This window comes from Myxine glutinosa, chromosome 5 (genome assembly GCF_964187855.1).
Source record: "Myxine glutinosa chromosome 5, kmMyxGlut1.1, whole genome shotgun sequence".
In the NCBI taxonomy this organism is placed as follows: domain Eukaryota; kingdom Metazoa; phylum Chordata; class Myxini; order Myxiniformes; family Myxinidae; genus Myxine; species Myxine glutinosa.
Window position 1 is genome coordinate 164,533,353 of NC_136265.1, and position 20,036 is coordinate 164,553,388.

The following is a 20,036-nucleotide window of genomic DNA, read 5'->3' on the forward strand; positions in this document are numbered from 1 at the left end:
ATTTTCCCGCGTTGGTGACACCGAGTCGTTCTTCATCGATCGTCTCATTCATTTTGGAAATGGAAGTTTCCACGCAACGCATGAATTGTCACGATCCTCAAGAGGAATTTGTCTCGTAATCATCAAATGATAAATGGCAAGTAAATTATATTGTGGAAAATTAAAGATTTCAAATAAACCTATTTAAAGTGTATGCGCACATAACTAATAAAAAAAACGAAGAAATATCTCTCGGTAATTTCCTGAAACATATTTTACTTCCGGCTAATATGTTGAATGAAATAAAAACGAAGAAATATATGTCGGCATCATTGTTGACGTTTTTGTGACGACTATCATCAAACGAAATAGTAATATATCATAACGGAAAAGCAAAAGCGAATTTTTAATATATATCGACACATTGCCGGCGGTGTCATGTTGGGCGGTGTATGATACACCATGACGCGATTTTAAAAAATATATCTCTGCATTTTCCCGCGTGTGTGGATTGTTCTCAATTATTGCTGACACCGAGTCTAAAAGTAAAACCATCGATAAAAATGAAATCATATGGTGAGTTAGATTGGAGATAAAGGCGTGAGAGAGACTCAATGGCCTTGAAGTTACAGGCCTTTGAGAATTCATTTCGTTCTATAAACGGCAACTTTCATCGGATTTTCTTCCCGTTTTTTTTCAACCGAGTCTAAAACTATGTTAGCGACTGTGAAAAATGAAATGATTTATCGAATTTGATTTGAAATAAAACTGGGGGAGAGCAAGACACCACGGGCCTACAAAACAGGACTCAAAGCTATGCGAGTTAATAAAATGGTGGATATTTGTTTATAGCCACTCCCAGAATGGGTGGAGCTATGGGTGGAGCTACTCTGCAAACCGAGTAAGCCACACCCCGGACAGACACCCAACAGATAGACAGACAGACAGACAGAATCATCTACGGCTATTATAATATAGATATTAATATGACGAAAGTACATCACACAAAAATGTGATTCAATGTGATCTCATGTAATAACAAACTGGGTACATAAAAACGAAAAGGGAGCGCTGTCTGCTGTATCGCCATGACTTGCAAAAGAAGCCTATGGAGCATTCACCAAGCAGCTTAAGCACTCAAGCAAGCACTCCAACCACTGTTGAGATGGCCGGAGTGTCCCACAATGTCCGAATTGGCCAAATTAACACTTTTTAATAGTCAGAATTGCTGCTGAGGTCAATTCCACAGTTAAAATTTTGAAATTTGGTTCAGGTGAAGAGATTCTCAAGCTTTGTGGAAATTAAATAAAGGCACAAACACTGCTGTTCATAAGCATTGCGATGTATACAGGAATACAGCAATTCAAAGGTATGACGATCACCTATATTACCATTTAAGACCCCCAAGCTGAATACCCGAATCAAGACCCCTAAGCTTAATGACCTGAATGCAGGCTGACCAACGTCAAGTCTGTTCACATAAATGATCTCCAAAACACACCCAAACTCCCGGTTTTCATTCATGCCCTCCATTGGAGGTTGAGACATATGCATGCAAAGTTTGGGGCCGCTATATTTAATGGTTTTGGAGTTATGGAAGAGACACACACACATACACTGTCTTTTATTATTATAGATACACTTTTTATTTATTATGGTCCGACAGGATGGTGCAGAAGGTAGTCTAGTCCGGATTCCATTCTCGACCTGATGATAAACTGTCAAATTGGAGTTTCACAGATGGGCTGACCTTTGGAAAGATATTAAGCTGGGTGTCCCTATGCGAGCATTAGCTGGTGGAGGGTAATGATCCCACGGTGTCATTTGCCAAGAGTAAGCGAGTTGTCCTGACCAGCACCCTCAACAATTGAGAAGTTATTGCACAAATCAGCTTCAGTAAAAACATCAGGCCTGGCCAGTCGGTTGGGGAAAAGACAGGTAAAACTTCTCTCATTGCTGGCTTTACAAGGTGGAAATAATTGTGTCCATTAGGGTAGTAGTTATTCTTCTTCAATATGCAGCACATGTATGTAAGTAGCATTATTTGCTGGTAGCCACCACTGTGTCGCTGATGCAGTGCCCCCTGAAGATTACAGTAAGAATTTGAAATGTATTCAGTGTCCCGGCGGCAATAACTCGCTTACTCTTTAGGAAAGACACTGTGGGATATTTGACGTCAACCACCTGATGCTAACAGATTTGTCGTCAAGCTTAACATCCATCTGAGGGATGGCACACACGTCGATCGGTACCTCCGCCAACCTGTTAAACACTGGGATGACAGTTTATAGTGAGGTTGAGATTCAAACCCAGGCGAGACAACTCAGAGTCAAGCATGCATACCTCTGGGCTATCCTGTCAGCCTAAAATTAGTTGTAATAGAAGTAGAGTTTTTATTTATGTTTCAGTGGTTGCAGAAAAGCACAAAGACACAGTTGATTTACATTCTCATCGAGGAACAAGTGACTGTTGAGCATGTAACTAACAAAGTGATGATGCCTATCGGTTATTACTCATAAAGGACAGAGTGGTGAGTGCAGCCGATCATTTAATACCCAGCCTGTCTTTGTCCATTTTGCTCAGTGTAGAATCCATCATTCTGATATGATGGCTTTCAGTTCTCCGCTTCTCCACGAAGTCAGCAAAGGCTTCTTCTGCCTTTGGCAAAACAAAACAAACAAGAAAGAGCAATCAGAGATTGCAGACCCTCGCTAAGAAAGTTTTCAGTGGTTTTTAAGGCTTTTGTGTTAAAATTAATATGGCGACCGAACCACGTGACTGATGACATCATCTATTTTTCTCCACCAATTTATCCCTCCATTATGCTCAAGAAATTTCATCTTGATCGTATGAAGATTTGTACTTGTCGAATTATGACGTCATAATGGAGGCACCTATGACATCCATCATTAACAGATGTTATTCCACATGGAGAGTTCTTTTCAATGAGCCACGTCTCAATTTTTTCTATGCAGCGCTTTCGGAGATAGAGGTGCAAATTTTTTCGGTTTTTCCAATATGGCGGCTCGAACCACGTGACCGATGGTCATTTTTTTTTTTTTCCCCCCCACTAATTTATGCCTAGATGACGCTCAATAAATTTAATCTTGATCGGATGAAGTTTTGTACTTGTCGAATTATGATGTCATAATGGAGGCACCTATGACATCTTCATTAACATATTTTATTCTCCATGGAGAGATCTTTACAATGAGCTACGTCTCAATTTTGTCTATTCAGCGCTTTCGTAGATATAGAGGTGCAAAATTTTTCGGTTTCTCCAAGATGGCGGCCGAACCACGTGACCTATGACGTCATAATTATCATTTTATAATTCTACAGGTGGAGTTGCAATTATGGTGAAAATTTCCTCTCAATCGGACCAACGGTTGCAGAGAAAGTCATATTTATTCTGTGTGAACAAACAAACAGACAGACAGACAAACAAATGAAAAAAATCGGTCAGAGACCGAGGACTTGCCGGAATGTACTTTTTTATCGGCCATTTTGGATCAAAATGGCGGGAAATCTTTCCATGTATATACGCTAAGCAATGGAAGGTAACTGAGTAAGTGTATGTATATCTCTTGTCCTTTCAGAATTATAGTGGTTTGAAATATATTTTCAATGAAAACTTGGCCCCCTGACCTTTGACCCCAAAAAATAGTTAAAACTAAGCATTTTTGTCCATTTTATACCACATGTTATTTTTCGGGAATTGAATAATGAACATTTTGGTGTTGGTGAGAAGGGAATCGGATAATGTTTGACAGAGTTATTAGTAAAAAAAAAAAACTTTTTGACCTTGAGTTTGACCTTTCAAGGTCACTCAAGGTCAAAGGTCATGGTGCCAAATTAAATGTCGTATGCGACTTCCTATATGTCAGCAACTAAGTGTATGCATATCTCTTGTACTTTTAGAGTTATAGTGGTTTGAAATATATTTTAAATGAAAATTCGACCCCCCTGATTTCACGTTTTGGGTGACCTTGAGCTTGACCTTGGGCCTAGAGAGTTAAAAATTGGGCACAGTCTATTCCAGGGCAAGGCAAATATGTGTGTAAAGTATGGCGATGCTGTGTGCAACGATGTAGACGTAGTACTGAGCACAAACACACAGACAGACAGAGACAAACCAAGCAACATACTCTATTCCGGCAAGTAACAAACGGAGTCGAATGCAATACCGTCTCCTCTGGCGAGGGTAACAAAGCATTGCAGGTGCACGTCACGTGCAACAATCAGGTGACTGCTCTCAAATGGCGGATCTACCCTAAACTGTTTTTTTATCTGGAACTTAAGGATAAAAGTTTATTTTGAAGTTAAATAAAGTATTTTACTCACCTTCTCTCCCATGTTTCCTGATTTATCGTAGTTTATCCGCAGTTTCCTCATCTCGTGCTGATAGTATTTAAAACAGCCTGGCTTAAGAAACGCTTCATCCTCCATGCTGGCACGGATTGGCTCGTACAGCATGTCCAAGCATCGCCGGCAGGCCTCCAGGGATGTATTCTCATTTCTCTTCAAGTATGACGTAAAACACTTCTCCACTTTTTCCTATCATATTGATAACAAAATGAAGGAAATGCACCATTTTAAAGGCAAATATTAAAGCTTCCTTGTAGGAAATGTGCTTTTTATAAGAAACAGGCGTGAGGCCTGTCAGAAATGTTGGGGCAAAGACAATCCCCCCCCCCCCTCCCCCCCTTTCCGTTTACCCCTCTCTGGTACCACCATCACAGCACAGTTGTTGAACATTATTATAACTAACAGGCTTGTGGATTTAATTTTGTTTCATAAAGAAAAGTATGTCTTTTAGAAATATATGCATCATCAAAGTCATAACGGAATTTCAAATGGCAAAAAAAAAAACATTTCTATATTTGCAAGTCTTGCATTATTGGATTCGATCAGTTGCTCTGTAAATTATGTTGAAAGAAAAAAAATCATCTTTCTATCGCAGAAGTTCCTTTAGAATTTAGATAAATGATGCTGATAGCCGAAAAGTGGGCCAAGCCGTGCCGTGACATGCCTTTCCGTGTGCTCGACCATGCCGTGCCATGTCTGGCCGTGTGACATGACATGATGTGTGCCGGATCATGCAAAGCCATGACATGCCTTTCCGTGTGCTAGCCCATGCCGTGGCATGCCTGGCCATGTGACATGACATGATGTGTGCCGGATCATGCCGAGCCATGACATGCCTTTCTGTGTGCTAGACCATGCCGTGGCATGCCTTTCCGTGTGCTAGACCATACCGTGGCATGCCTTTCCGTGTGCTAGACCATGCCATGGCATGCCTGGCCGTGTGACATGACATGATGTGTGCCGGATCATGCCGAGCCGTGACATGCCTTTCCATGTGCTAGACCATGCCGTGGCATACCCGGCCGTGTGACATGACATGATGTGTGCCGGATCATGCCGAGCCATGACATGCCTTTCCGTGTGCTAGACCATGCCGTGGCATGCCTGGCCGTGTGACATGACATGATGTGTGCCGGATCATGCCAAGCCATGACATGCCTTGCCGTGTGCTAGACCATGCCGTGGCATGCCTTTCCGTGTGCTAGACCATACCGTGGCATGCCTTGCCGTGTGCTATGACATGATGTGTGCCGGATCGTGCTGAGCCGTGACATGACGTGTGCAGGATCGTGTCTTGCCTTGACATAACATGTTGTGTGCCGGTTCATGCTGTTCCGAGATGGGCAGAGCAGTGACATGATGTGCCGTATAAATATAACTCACAGGCTTGTGGATTTACTTTTGTTTCATAAAGAAAAGGTATGATTATTTTAGAAATATGTTTATTGTCAAAGTGATAACGGAATTTCAAATGACTAAAACTACTCACTAAATTTTTACTGCAAATAAAAATTACGAACCTCTCATATCCAGTGCTATAGTTGTGAAAACTACCGGAATGGTCATGCAATCAACCCAAATTCAGATGAAGGTAGTAATAAAAGTTTTGGATGGAATAAGTTCAACTTTCCTGAGTGGAAATGAAATGGCGAATGGCGCTCGAACAGATGATGCGTGTGCTTTCTTTCAGTAACAAACACGACGTCACTTCCGTGAACATGAGGTCACTTCTTCCGTGACCTAAAATGTATACCAGGGCATGTGTATATATATATGTATGTATGTGAAATGAAAATGTATCTAAGTTGAACCCAGGTGTGATGCTCTCTCTCACCACTGAGAGGCGCCTATAAGAACTCGGACGACTGCTGCTTCCGGCACACTCCTGAGACATTTAATCTAAGACATGTAGACTCAGATGGTGCGTATACGTAGATAATCTAGGCTTGCTTGCATTGATTGATATTACTGAACTTTCTTTATGATTCCATGATCCTGATATATATTGCTTGATTGTATTTCTACAGGATATTGCCAGAGATCAAATTGTCATTAAACCTACCTACAGGACAATGTCGTGGAACTGATTTTCCATTACAATGAATGACAATTTGTCTCGCTGTCCAATCGAGAACAAGAGGCGAACGTGGGCGACATGGCGGGACACAGGACGATTCAGGTGCCGCAATTCGCAGCCGCCCCACAAGCAGCGGACGCGGGCGCGGAACTGACACATTGGCTGAAAACCTTAGACAATCAATTCAAGGCCCAGGAAACCGCAGTCACTGATTAAACGAAATTAGAGGTGCTACAGACAAAAGTGCATCATAACGTTTACCAGGCTATCGAACAGTGCGTGACATTCGATGCCGCGGTGACAGAGCTAAAGCGAATTTACATCAAGTAACGAAGCGCGATTTATTCCCGGCACCTGCTCGCCATACGGAAACAACAGCCCACGGAGACTCTGGATCATTTCGCGCAAGAGCTACGGCGTCTGCTGACCGACAGTGCTCCGGCAGTACGTACACATGAACAAGTTTGCGATGATCTTGTACGCGATTCTTTCGTCTCAGGACTCAGCTCCTCAATAGTCAGACAAAGACTTCTTGAAGAAGCCGACTTGACGCTCGCTGAAGCACTACGGCTAGCTCACGTCTATACCCAAGCACGGGAACAATCCGACACGTATGAACACCCATACGTCACTGCGGGGACATCTCGACAAGCTCGACCGGAGAGAGCTACCGCCGAGGACGCGGATGCAGCCACGGCATCTCTGCCGGAATCCCTGGCCGCTCCCGAGGAGGACCCTGAACCGGGCTTGACGGCCGCAGCAGCTGCGGGACCAAAGCCCGGACGTAACGCTACGTGCTATTTCTGCGGGAATCGACAACATCCCTGGTCTGTGTGCCCGGCCCGTGATGCGATATGTCATTTGTGCACAAAACCAGGCCATTTTGCAAAGGTTTGCCGAAAGGTGACGCAGGGCAAACAAACTCGCTCGACAATGAATGTGCTTACCGCCGAGCCAGTGGGCCGAGCAAAGAGCGGGGCGCCTCACTCAACTTTGATGAGAATCGCACCTCCTTGTGGGCCCCTGGCTGCTCGCTCGACCTTGGTGGGATTCATCGCGCCGTCAAAACAAGTGGTGCAAACACGACAGAACGCAGGGCGACCGTCCTTGGCCGGCATCCGAACGTCTCATGTTGGCTTTGAAACTCCGCGCGTGACACGAGCGCCATCCGAAGACTGCTCGTACGAACTACAAGCTCCTGCTTCGGCGCGGAAAACTCTAGCTGGCTCTGAAACTCCGCGCGTGACACGAGCGCCCTCCGGAGGCTGCACGTACGAACTACAAGCCACTGCGGCATGGAAAACTTTAGCTGGCGTTGGATCCACACGCGAGGCGCGATCGTCTCGCCTGGATGGCTCGATACCTGCAGGACCACCTGGCCTGGCTCGGGCTATTATCCGTCTTATGATCGAGGGAATTTTTGCTAGAGCTTCAATCGATACAGGGTCTACTGATAGTTATGTTGATTATCGACTGGTGCAAAAACATGGATGGCCGATTATTGGGACAAGACGTCGGATCTTTATGGCCTCTCAAGGGCTTAGGCTCAGCACAAAAGGGGAATGTCGATTGAAGCTTGTGATAAAGCGACGAATATTTCCAGATGTGCATCTCATGGTCTTACCAGCATTATGTGCAGATGTTTTGCTAGGACATGATTTTCTTAAGCGACATGGACGGTTGGAAATGGAATTTGGTGGCCCTGACACGCTTGCTGTGTGCGCTCTTGCAGGGATGGAAATTGAGCAGCTGTCGCTGTTCCCCAATATGACCATGGACTGCACTGCACACCTGTAGCGGTTAAATCGCGACGCTACTCATGAGCTGACGTGCAATTCATTGCGGAAGAAACGGCCCAGCTCTTAAAGGAAGGTATCATAGAACCTAGTCGGTCGTCATGGCGGGCCCAGGTCCTGGTGGTACGAAGTGAAGCGCACCGCAAACGCATGATAATCGACTATTCGCAGACGATTAATCGATTTACACAGCTGGACGCCTACCCCCTTCCGGGGATGGACTCCCTGGTTTGACAGGTGGCCCAGTACTCGGTCTACAGCACTCTCGATCTGCGTAGTGCGTATCATCAAATCCCCATCTCTGAGGCTGACCGTATCTATACCGCATTTGAATCGGGTCAAAGGTTATACCAGTTCACCCGGCTACCTTTTGGGGTCACGAACGGGGTCGCGTGTTTTCAGAGGGCTATGGACGACCTCATCGCTAAGGAGAACTTGACCGACGTCTTTGTATATCTGGACAATCTTACGGTTTGCGGGCATGACCAGGAGCATCATGATGCAAATCTGAAGCGCTTCCTCGAGGTCACGCAGCGGTATCGCTTAACCATGAATGAGGCTAAGTGTCGTTACTCCGTGCGCACGATAGATCTTCTGGGGTACACCGTGACCCACGGCTCTGTTGCTCCGGATAAGGAGCGTCTGCGACCGTTGCTCGACATGGCCCCGCCCTGCGATCGAGCTTCGCTGAAGCGTGCTCTCGGGCTGTTCGCCCATTATTCTAAGTGTGTGCAAAATTTCTCCGCGAAACTCCGCCCACTTGTGGACTGTGAAGCGTTCCCCATGAGCCTTGATGCCAAGGCTGATTTTCATGGCCTTAAGTCTGACATCGCTGGGGCCGCTGTGGCGACGATTGATGATAACAAATCTTTCGTTTTGGAAAGTGATGCCTCAGATCATGCGATAGCTGCGACTCTCTCCCAGGGGGGGGCGCCTTGTCGCTTTCTTTTCGCGAACTCTCACCTCCGCTGAGCGGAGACATTCGTCTGTCAAAAAGGAAGCGTACGCGATCGTCGAGTCGATTCGCCGTTGGCGTCCCTACTTGCTCGGACGATGCTTCCAAATCATGACGGACCAACAGAGCGTTGCGTTTATGTACGACACCCTGCATGCTCAATGCATTAAGAATGAGAAAATCACTCGCTGGCGCATCGAACTCGCCGATTTCTGCTATACCATCAAATATCGCCCGGGGAGGAATAACCTGGTTGCCGACGCTTTATCGTGGCCGGCAACGTGTGCGGGTCTCATATCTTTGGAGGGTCTGCGCGCTTTGCACGACACTCTGTGTCATCCTGGGGTGACGCGTTTCACTCATTTTGTGCGTTGTCGTAATCTGCCATACTCGGTTGCGGACATTCGCCAGGTCTGTCACGACTGTGCTGTATGTGCGGAACTCAAACTGCGTTTTTACAACCCTCCCATGGTCAGGGCTACTAGGCCGTGGGAGCGATTGGCAATGGATTTCAAAGGGCCGCTGCCGGCGTCGGGTAACTCTCGTTAGCTGCTCACTATCGTTGATGAGTACTCGCGATTCCCTTTCGCTTTCACGTGCGCAGATATGACGGCCGCCACAGTGAAATGGTGTCTGCAGAACTTGTTTTCTATGTTTGGGAATCCGGCCTACGTGCATACCGATCGAGGTGCGGTGTTCCTGTCCCAGGAAGTGAGGAGCTTCTTACTTCAGCATAATGTCGCTTCTAGCTATACCATCCCGTATAGACCACAGGCGAATGGGCAGGTCGAACGCTTCAATGGGATTATATGGAGGGCCGTCACGCTAAGCCTTAGGTCCCTCGGCCGGGGCCTAGATAAATGGGCTTGATCGTTACCTGCGGCACTGAACTCAATCAGGGCTTTACTATGTACGGCCACCAACCAGACTCCTCACGAACGGATGTTTCATCACCCGAGGAGCTCGGGGAGTATCCGATCTTTACATAGTTGGCTCGCTGAGCCCGGGCCGGCCTACCTCAAACGTGCGGTTCGCACGAGCAAGTATGATCCACTAGTGGATAAGGTGCAGGTACTCCATGTTAATCCCGAGCATGCTCGCGTGTTGATGGCTGATGGATGGCTGACAGTCCACTGTCTCCGTACGCCACCTGGCCCCTTGCGGGGCCATCGACCCTTGCGAGGACATCGACGAACCAATTTACGAGTCTATGGACTCTTCCGTGGCTCTGCCTATGGAACATCTGCCGTCCCGCCCGTCGCAAAATACACCCCTGCCTGTAGGCACTGTGGTGCCCCCTCCGTCGCCTGCTTCAGGCGGCTACTCTGATGCGGGGGACTCCGGGCTTGGGGATGTAGTACCCGGTAGTTTCCGGACCCGTGCTGGCAGGGAAATTCGCCGCCCTGATCGCTACGGATGGACCGACTGACATGGACTGACATCGCTACTTTACTAATGCTGCTGCGTGCTTGATTCCTGCCTAGCGGAAGTGTGGTTCTAACGGCGGGGAGAATGTAATGAAAATGTATCGAAGTTGAACCCAGGTGTGATGCCCTCTCTAACCACTGAGAGGCATCTATAAGAACTCGGACGACTGCTGCTCCGGCACACTCCTGAGACATTTAATCTAAGACATGTAGACTCGGATGGTGCGTATACGTAGATAATCTAGGGTTGCTTGCATTGATTGATATTACTGAACTTTCTTTATGATTCCATGATCCTGATATATATTGCTTGATTGTATTTCTACAGGATATTGCCAGAGATCAAATTGTCATTAAACCTACCTACAGGACAATGTCATGGAACTGATTTTCCATTCAAACGTTAACCTATTTTCCACTGATATATATATATATGTTTATGGAGGTAGGTAAGAGAATACAGTAGGAAAGGTAGAATTGTGCAGGAAATAGCATGGACCGTGTGACGTGTAGGAGCATCTCGATGTACTAAGTTGGGAAAATGTAGCATAAGGTTGTGTTTAAATGTTCATTATACAAGGGATGATGACGTATTAATTATTAGTAGGGTTTAAGGTTAGTTTCCCCTGTGCGTGAAACCTTCTGTGGCCATCCCTCACATTTATAACAACCGCCGGTCAAGCAAAACGGCAGCTGGCCAAGCTAATCACGCTCCATGGATACATACAGCAAAGACCCACCCAGTAGAGGCAGAGCTACCAGTGGTACGGCGGGTGGGGAACAGGAACAGCAGGCCACACCCCCCCGAGTGACACGTCCGGATGACATGGGCGGAGCACGAGGCTAGCTTGAAGAAGAAGCTTCGTGATTGGTGCTTGGTGAGCGAGTGCGCGAAAAAGAAGCTTCGCGATTGGTTGGGTGGGAAGAGCGCGTTTTGGGTTCTTGTGAGGGAGAAGGAGGCCTTTTTGTGGGTCTTGACAGAGAGCAGTTTTCTTTTGCGGATCGTGAGGGAGCTTGGACTGTTGGGCTCTTCGTGGGAGCTGGAAGCCATGTTGTCCTTCCCCAAGAGGAGAAGAGAGAAAGAGGGCCGTCTGCGGGCTCACCACAGCCTCGATACCGAGCGTTTTTTTTGTCGCGCGGCGTTCGACGCCATTGCCATTTTCCAAGCTTCCCGTTGTGGTGGCTCCGGACACCACCACTGCCGACCTCACCAACAGGACCCATTTTTGCGACAGCTAAGTTCCGGAGAGGGAGATTTTATTTTATTACTTTACCCTGTGTGCGTGTTTGTATCTGTGAAGGTTCCTCACCGTATAATTTAGTTACTTCAGCTTTATTTCCGTTGTCTTCATTTGGCACCTTATTTCGTACAAATCATTATCGTTACCTATTGATGTTTGGTTCTTGGTTTGGGTTTCGGATTAAACCTGTGTTTTCATGAAGTCAAACACTTCGTGTCTCGTCCATCCTGCGCTCAATACCCGCCATAATTGGGGGATCGCCTCGTGAGTTAAGGCTGGTTTGGTTCAACCATCTAAGGCTGGTGTTAACTAGCTGCGGACACGACAATATACAGACTTGGCATTTAATATGGAATTTTTTTTTTCTTGACTTGGGTTTACTTTCTGAACTCGGTATATCAATCTGGTAAGTTTCTTTTACGCTTCGGTGATTTCTTTGTTAAAAGAACCATGTCACTGATTGTCTGTCGCAGCAAGAAGTCAATAACAGGATTATATCACAGGTGGCGTGACAAAATGTACGGACAGGTACATTTGACGATTGGCTTCACAATCGGGTATATAAGGGTTGTTGCGTTCTGTATTAGTGGAAAACAACTGCTGCACGTCTACAAAAGTTATTGCCGCTTCCCCTGGAGATGGTCCGTCAACTCGACAATGCTGTTTGTCATTTAGTGGTGCCTTTACGAAATTCCGGCATGAAACAGCGTGCTATTGCTTGGCAGTATGGCATCACTCAAGGTCAGGTGTCAAAGATCCTGCAACGAAATGCTCAGAGGGGTGTCCCTACTCCAATACCGAGGCCAGGATGTCCCCGCAGAACCACAAGGAGGGATGATCGCCAGCTGCACCGGTTAATCCTCAATGGCCGTCCCAAGTCAGCTAATCGGCTTAGGGCTGAGTGGCAGCAACTGACAAATGTGCCTGTATTCAGAAGGCTAGTCGACAAACAACTGGTTCAAGCAGGCTATCGTGCCAGGCATCCCCTGAGAAAGCCACGACTGACCAGACAACACCGCCAGCGCCGATTGCAGTGGGCCAGAGAGCACCGTCAATGGCAGCCAGGACACTGGAATCACGTGACCTTCAGTGACGAGTCTAGATTTCTGGTCTATCGTCAAGATGGCCACGTCCGAGTGTGCAGACAAGTGCATGAAGACTACAACGAAGATTGTACAGTGCCAAGAGTCCTAGCTGGAGGTGGTGGGGTGACCGTTTGGGCTGCTTTTCATGCAGGGGGCAAAACTGACGTGGTTGTTCTGAATGGAAACCTGAACCAGTTCAATCACAGGGCCATTCTGGAAGAAACATTGCTTCCATTTGTTTGTGCAGCCTTTCGAGGAAACTTTGTCTTGCAAGATGACAATGCACGGCCTCATCGTGCTCGCATGATGCAACACTTTCTTGCTGACTGTGGTGTAGAGCATATGGAGTGGCCTGCCATGTCCCCGGATATGAATCCGATAGAGAACTTGTGGGCAGAATTAACGCGTCAAATCGACCACTTGGACCACCAGCCTGCCTCTGTGCGTGAATTGCAGCAGGCTATTGTAACTGCATGGCAAGCGATTCCTGTCCAAAACTTGGCAAATCTCGTGAACAGCATACCTCAACGTGTACGTGCTCTCCTGGATGCTCGTGGGGGTTACAGGAAGTACTGAACTGTAATTTTACTGTCCGTAATCCCCGTCGTAATTTAACTTTTGTTTTTGTTTAAAAAATGTTTGGCGAATGTGCAAAATAAAGAGATACTTCTGGAAAACGCACAGAAGTTTAACACAGTACTGTCCGTGAATTGAGTTCGATATCAGTTTACATCACTTTCAAGGATCAATTTATTTGCTTCGAAATGTCAAATGTGGTTTTTGTTTCTTTTAAAGGTCACATTAACAAAATCTAGAATAATTTCAACATAATTCCAATGAACTTTTGGTTCTAAGTCATCTTGAAAAGTAAGTTCACCCCCACAAAAAAAATATTCCATATTAAATGCCAAGTCTGTATATATGTATATATATATTCCCATTTTCCCAATGCTATACTGTTTCCAAACATTCCCTTTTGTTTGTGAACATTTTCATGTTATTGTTGAATGCAACTATATGCCAGCTCTGCCGTGAGACATTCCCAAAAAAGCAGAAATGCCACATTCCTGTAAAGACTTACGTTCAGGATCTTGCCATGTTTGTTCTCATGATCGAGCACACAATTATACTTGTAAGATTGGATTGCGATCCTCCAGCAATGCAAGTGGCTGGCCTTTATATGAGAGACACTCGTAGGCATGTTCACTTTTTTACAGATGAGATCTTGGTAAATATGAAACGCTTCTTCACACACCCTCGAATTGACATCTTCCACCACCATTTTGAAGGTGCTCTCCATGCATGGAATGGCTCCCTCCTGCTGGGCCTTCACGTATTTACGGGCCAAATGCACCAGCACTGCAAGGTCGGAGATTATGTGGAGTTCAGGTCAATGTTCTCTCACAAGAAATATTCCAGAAAATATGCAAGAGAAAGATATGCATCAGTATTTCAGGGTTTAGCTTTTGTGGAGTTGGATTTCCACAAACTCTGAATTTCCAGTAAATTATCCTCACCACTAAGCCTTATTAAGTTATTGTTGCGGTTTTATACAGAGTGTGGGTTTCCATTATCATTAGGCTTTATACATCACATCCATTTTGTTGCATTAGTGTTGTTTGTGGGCAACATATGGAACTGCGTCAAAATCTATCGAAAACTGTTCATATGTTAGCATTTAAACATACTCACCTGTTCCATTAACAGTTGACGTTTCAATGTTCTTGACATCAGCACTTTTAAGTACAAACGATGCAAACTCGTTCATGTTACGCACAAACTGAGGCTTCAAGCTGGAGTCATCCAAACTTTCCAAAATCTTCATTTTCTCAGGTTCCGTGGGCGGTGGAAACACAAAGCACTTCCGTTTCTGTCGAAAGTTGAACTCAAAATTAATTCAATGAATAGGATTGAGTAAAAACCCTAAAACCACCGTTTAGAGGCCATTTTCCCCCGCAAAGCGGGGGTTGGCCTTTTTCGAGGACTGTGGTAGTTGTTGTTTTTTGGTCCCCTTTTTGAAGCAATGTTTTACGGCCGGATGCCCTTCCTGACGCCAACCCTTTTTGCCGCCTTTAACGACAAACAGGGAATTGCCAGTGAACTGGTACTCAATTAGCCGACCTCGGAAGGATGACAGGCTGAGTCAACCCCCCTGGCGTTAATTCGGCGATCGACCGGGATTCGAACCCAGGATCCTAGGATCCTAAGCCGGCACCCTAGCCGCTAGCCCAACACCAGGGCTTGAGTGAGCATTAAAAATATATATATTCAGAAAAGAGCACAAGTTACCGTGAAGATCAAACGCAACATTTCGAGCTGATGCCGGTACTTGCGAGCTTCTTTGCTCATCGTGGTGGATGCCGACTGTGGATGAAAACAATGCTCCATGTATTGGTCCGGTGTGCAAGACTTGTCGTCCACCTCAAGGGCAAGCGTGAAGTCCCGCAAACAGATCACAAAATATGGGAAGTACATCTCACATTCTCTCAGTACCCCATCGTGTGAAGCCATTTTTGTCCTCACGTGTTTAGACATGTCCGACACAAAGCTGGAGAGAACAAGTTTCATTAAGATCCTTCATGGTACCTATAACCATTCTTTACTGATGATGACAATTTACCAACAATCAATGAAGCCTGGTTCAGTAGCTTATGGCCCATTTCATGTATGACGAACGCCCTTCATGACATTCATTAACGTAGTCCATGATATAACTCCAACTACTGAGCTGCTCTAACCAAGTAGGCGAATCACACTCAAAGCCCACTCCACATAATCCACATTAACGTGTGACAAATTTTTTTTTGCCCATCTATTTAATCCTAATATAAATGTGGGGTAATGCACACACACAGAGCTGGATACTTTGAGACCAGGGAGGGCTCCGTTCCACGTACTGAAACCTGCATTGGAGATAACAACCAACGTGTGTGTGTGTGTGTGTGTGTGTGTGTGTGTGTGTGTGTGTGTGTGTGTGTGTACCATTCATTGTCTGATGTGAAAGGTCAATAACGAATGCAGGTCAGGCCAAAAACCTTTCACATGTCCTTTGGGTGCATATTTAATATTGAGGTTTTTACAGAACTAGCCATTTTATGGGAAAAATATATTTGGATTAAATTCATGGCCAAAAACATAAAAAGACTGACAGTCCAAAGGAAGTAATAGAACTGAAAATCATCAGGTATCGAATAGAACTGATAATCATCAGGTATCTAATAGAACTGATAATCATCAGGTATCTAATAGAACTGATAATCATCAGGTATCTAATAGAACTGATAATCATCAGGTATCTAATAGAACTGATAATCATCAGGTATCTAATAGAACTGATAATCATCAGGTATCTAATAGAACTGATGAATTTTTTTTACAATGAGCCATGTTTCATTTTTTTCCATGGAACGGTTTCGGAGATATAGAGCTGCAACGTTTTTCTGTTTTTCCAAGATGGCGCCTGTAGCACGTGCGAGTGAGTAGTGTGTGAGCGGTGGAGTGAATCATGCAAGTGAGTAGTGTGTGACCCGTGGAGTGAAACATGCAAGTGAGTAGTGTGTGAGCGCTGTGATGTTCCATGTTCGTGAATGGCATAAAGAGGGCAGTGAGTTGCGTGTGAGTGAACGGCGTAAGGAGGACCGTGAGTTGTTCTGTGTGAGTGAACAGTGCAAGGAGGGCCGTGAGATGATCCATGTAAGTGAACGGTGTAAAGAGGGCCATGAGCTGTTCCATGTGAGTGAACAGTGTAAGGAGGGCCGTGAGATGGTCCGTGTGAGTGAACGGTTTAATGAAGGCCGTGAGATGTTCCTTGTGAGTGAATGGTGTAAGGAAGGTCATGAGATATTCCATGTAAGTGAACGGTGTAAGGAGGGCCATGAGATGGTCCATTTGAGTGAACGGTGTAAGGAGGACTGAGTTTTTCTGAGTGAGGGAATGGCATAAAGACGGCAGTGAGTTGCGTGTTTATATGTGTGGGTAATCAATTAAATTATCAAATGCCATGAGATATTCCATGTGAGTGAACAGTGTAAGGAGGGCTGTGAGTTCTGAATGAGTGAACGGCATAAGGAGGACTCTGAGTTGTTCTGTGTGGGTGAATGGCGTAAGGTGGGTTGTGAGTGTTTCTGAGTAAGTGAACGGCATAAGGGGAGCTCGTGAGTTCTGTTTATATGTGTGGGTAATCAATTAAATTATCAAAATTTAAAAAGGTATTTTATTCACATAACTCCTGCAATTCTAAATCTAAATAAGCCAGAGAGACGAGATACTTTACTCGACCTCAAACGACCTACAGGGGTGGCACTCATGTTAAGACCGGCCCGAAAAATATTCTTTACCCTCGGCCCTGGCAAGGATTAATCCGGCACCACCTAGATCTCTGTAAATTAATAAAAGGTGATAAGTTTGATAAATTATGAAACCTCGAAAATATGTTGTTTTTTTTACTCTACGTTTCATTTGAATGAATTATTATCTTGCGTGACAACTTTCAACACTTATCCAGTGCATGTCATACGAATGTTGCGATTTCGGCAAAGAGTTTCCCTCCCATGAGATACAGGTACTAATGAAATGGCCGTGTGAGTAATTGCCATGAGTACCGAGTAGCCCCTGTCAGTTGAGAATACTAAAGGTTTTAAAATAACACAAGTTTTTGCTATACTGTACGATACTGTATTGTTGTATCAGCTTCGAGGAGTTATTTGAGTCTTTATGTTGTATGAGACTACGAGTCCAGAAAATTCCTGCAACAAGTAAAATATCACTGGTTAATACAGAAAGGAACAGGGTCAATATAGAGTATCAAACTTTGTGGTTTTCTTCTTCATCAATTAGACTAAACAGCTTCACATTCACTCCAAATTCATGATTGATTGAACAGAACAAAACACATTCAGCAGCTAAACCACATCAGGTGAAATGGAATTCCCCAAGAAGCCCAACTGACAGAGCCAGTTGGCCAAATGTCAAGTCGCCTCTGTGCACCTTTATTTATTTATTTATTTATTTTTGTATACAAGATCGAGGCTCGTGTAAGAGCTAACATTGATCACAAAAAGACAAACTGACACATAAAACATATGATAAAGGGAGCGGGAGGACAAGATGGAGAGCAGGGACATCAGGAGATCTGTGGGAGGGAGAGGGTTTGGGGGGAGGAGGCATGGGAAGGGGGGTGAGGGGTGGGAGAGGTAAAAAAAAAACACATGGACACTGCTAGGACTTCCAGGAAAGAGGTCGGTATTAAGCTTCTTCCTTTCATACAGACTTGTGTCAAGTTTTCCAATTTAGAAGTTACATAACTCATGACCATCATGCAGGAAAGGACCATCCGAGTCAATGACTAACACAAATGTACAACCTGAAACCCGCTGTGCATTACACCATCTTTATCATCAACTAAAACAGAGAACAACGTGGAAAAAAAAAAAAATTAACAAAAATGACAACTTCCTTAAAATTCCACATTAGTTCCCACATGAGGTAGAGCCGAGTATATTAGGTCATACCTGAGCTCCTGCAGGCTGCTGCGATCGATACAGCTCAGCGTGTTGAAGACCAGCATGGAGCTCAGCAGCATTGCCAGCACGAAGATCCATGTATCATGCTGAGTGCTTCCCTGCACAACACCAACATGCAATACCGAATAATCCACCACTCTAGCTGGCATCAAGCAAGGAATTGAGGTTTAGAAACAATAAGAGGTATTTCTGACTCATTCATATTAACCACTTCTGAAAGTAGCTACAACATCGTTGTTTACAGCGAGGACCAAGGGAATTTGTTATCACAACCCAAAAGTGCTTCCTTATAATGTGAACATTATGAATTGTTGCAAGGCACAAAGAAAACAGAATATTAACTAGAACGGCACTCGGTAGAGCGCATACCTCCGCCAGGCTGAACAGATTATGTTTTGTATCCACTGATGGGCCGGATCTGGATTCGGACCTGAACCAAAATCTAATCAGCTTGTTCTTGTCACCGAACCAACTCATCCACCAAGTTTAGTCATAACTCGTCGACAACTTTTTGAAATATGTTATATATATATATATATACAGACTTGGCATTTAATATGGAATATTTTTTTTGTGGGGGTGAACTTACTTTTCAAGATGACTTAGAACCAAAAGTTCATTGGAATTATGTTGAAATTATTCTAGATTTTGTTAATGTGACCTTTAAAAGAAACAAAAACCACATTTGACATTTCGAAGCAAATAAATTGATCCTTGAAATTGATGTAAACTGATATCGAACTCAATTCACGGACAGTACTGTGTTAAACTTCTGTACGTTTTCCAGAAGTATCTCTTTATTTTGCACATTAGCCAAATTTCTTTTCAACAAAAACAAAAGTTAAATTACGACTGGGATTACGGACAGTAAAATTACAGTTCAGTACTTCGTGTAACCCGCAAGTAGTGTATATATACACAAAGAATTAAGTTAAGCACCCCCCCCGTTTTTTTACAACCTCGCACATTACAAGTTTGTTGTCGTCAAAACAGTGTAATATACCCATGATATTGCTATATTTTCTGGAGAAGTGATATTATGGTCACATAAAAACATAACAATCATGCCGTTTTCAATATTTTATTCTGAATAATTTAAGGTGAAATTTTTTGGGAATTTTAGGCATATTTTCACCTCAATTTAAGTATGGAGCTATAGGTCCATCACGGACAGTGTGGATGACGTTTATGTTTTCTAACGTACAGTCATTGTTCTGAGAAGACCTCTAGCGATCTTTGCGTCAATAACGTGTGTAGGACCCACGTGATCGGATCACTGACTCAACCAATCACTTTTTTTCACTTTGATCACTCAATTTCATCAATGGATAATTGCTAATGTCATACCAATCATTATTTGATCTCACATACCTTAGAATATATGCCAATGTATACATATACACAAAGAATATATATTAGGGGGTGCTTACCTTAATTCGTTGTGTAGGGGTGCTTAACTTCATTCTTTGTGTATATGTTGCTTCTGGGACACTCTCATTTTCCCATTGACTTACATGTTAATTTTTCCCCTCCCTCATTGCCCCTAAACACCTCTATTTCTCTCACCCTGTTCTTTACGAACCTTC

General features: G+C 44.6%; 1 protein-coding gene across 3 annotated transcripts in view; it reads right to left on the reverse strand.

The window, feature by feature from the left end:
- LOC137417072 (guanylate-binding protein 4-like) overlaps positions 1-20,036 on the reverse strand; it is a 75,075-nt gene that overhangs the window by 25,282 nt on the left and 29,757 nt on the right. Inside the window, exons 3-8 of one of the 3 annotated variants that reach the window (XM_078778976.1) lie at positions 18,439-18,548; positions 15,218-15,476; positions 14,621-14,798; positions 14,010-14,287; positions 4,324-4,536; positions 2,535-2,637 (exon numbers count right to left, since the gene is read on the reverse strand). In XM_078778976.1, coding sequence (XP_078635102.1) covers positions 2,535-2,637; positions 4,324-4,536; positions 14,010-14,287; positions 14,621-14,798; positions 15,218-15,476; positions 18,439-18,548 — 1,141 coding nt within the window. The remainder of the gene's footprint in view (positions 1-2,534; positions 2,638-4,323; positions 4,537-14,009; positions 14,288-14,620; positions 14,799-15,217; positions 15,477-18,438; positions 18,549-20,036) is intronic. The other 2 variants (XR_013623613.1, XM_078778978.1) reach the window with 2 other exon arrangements.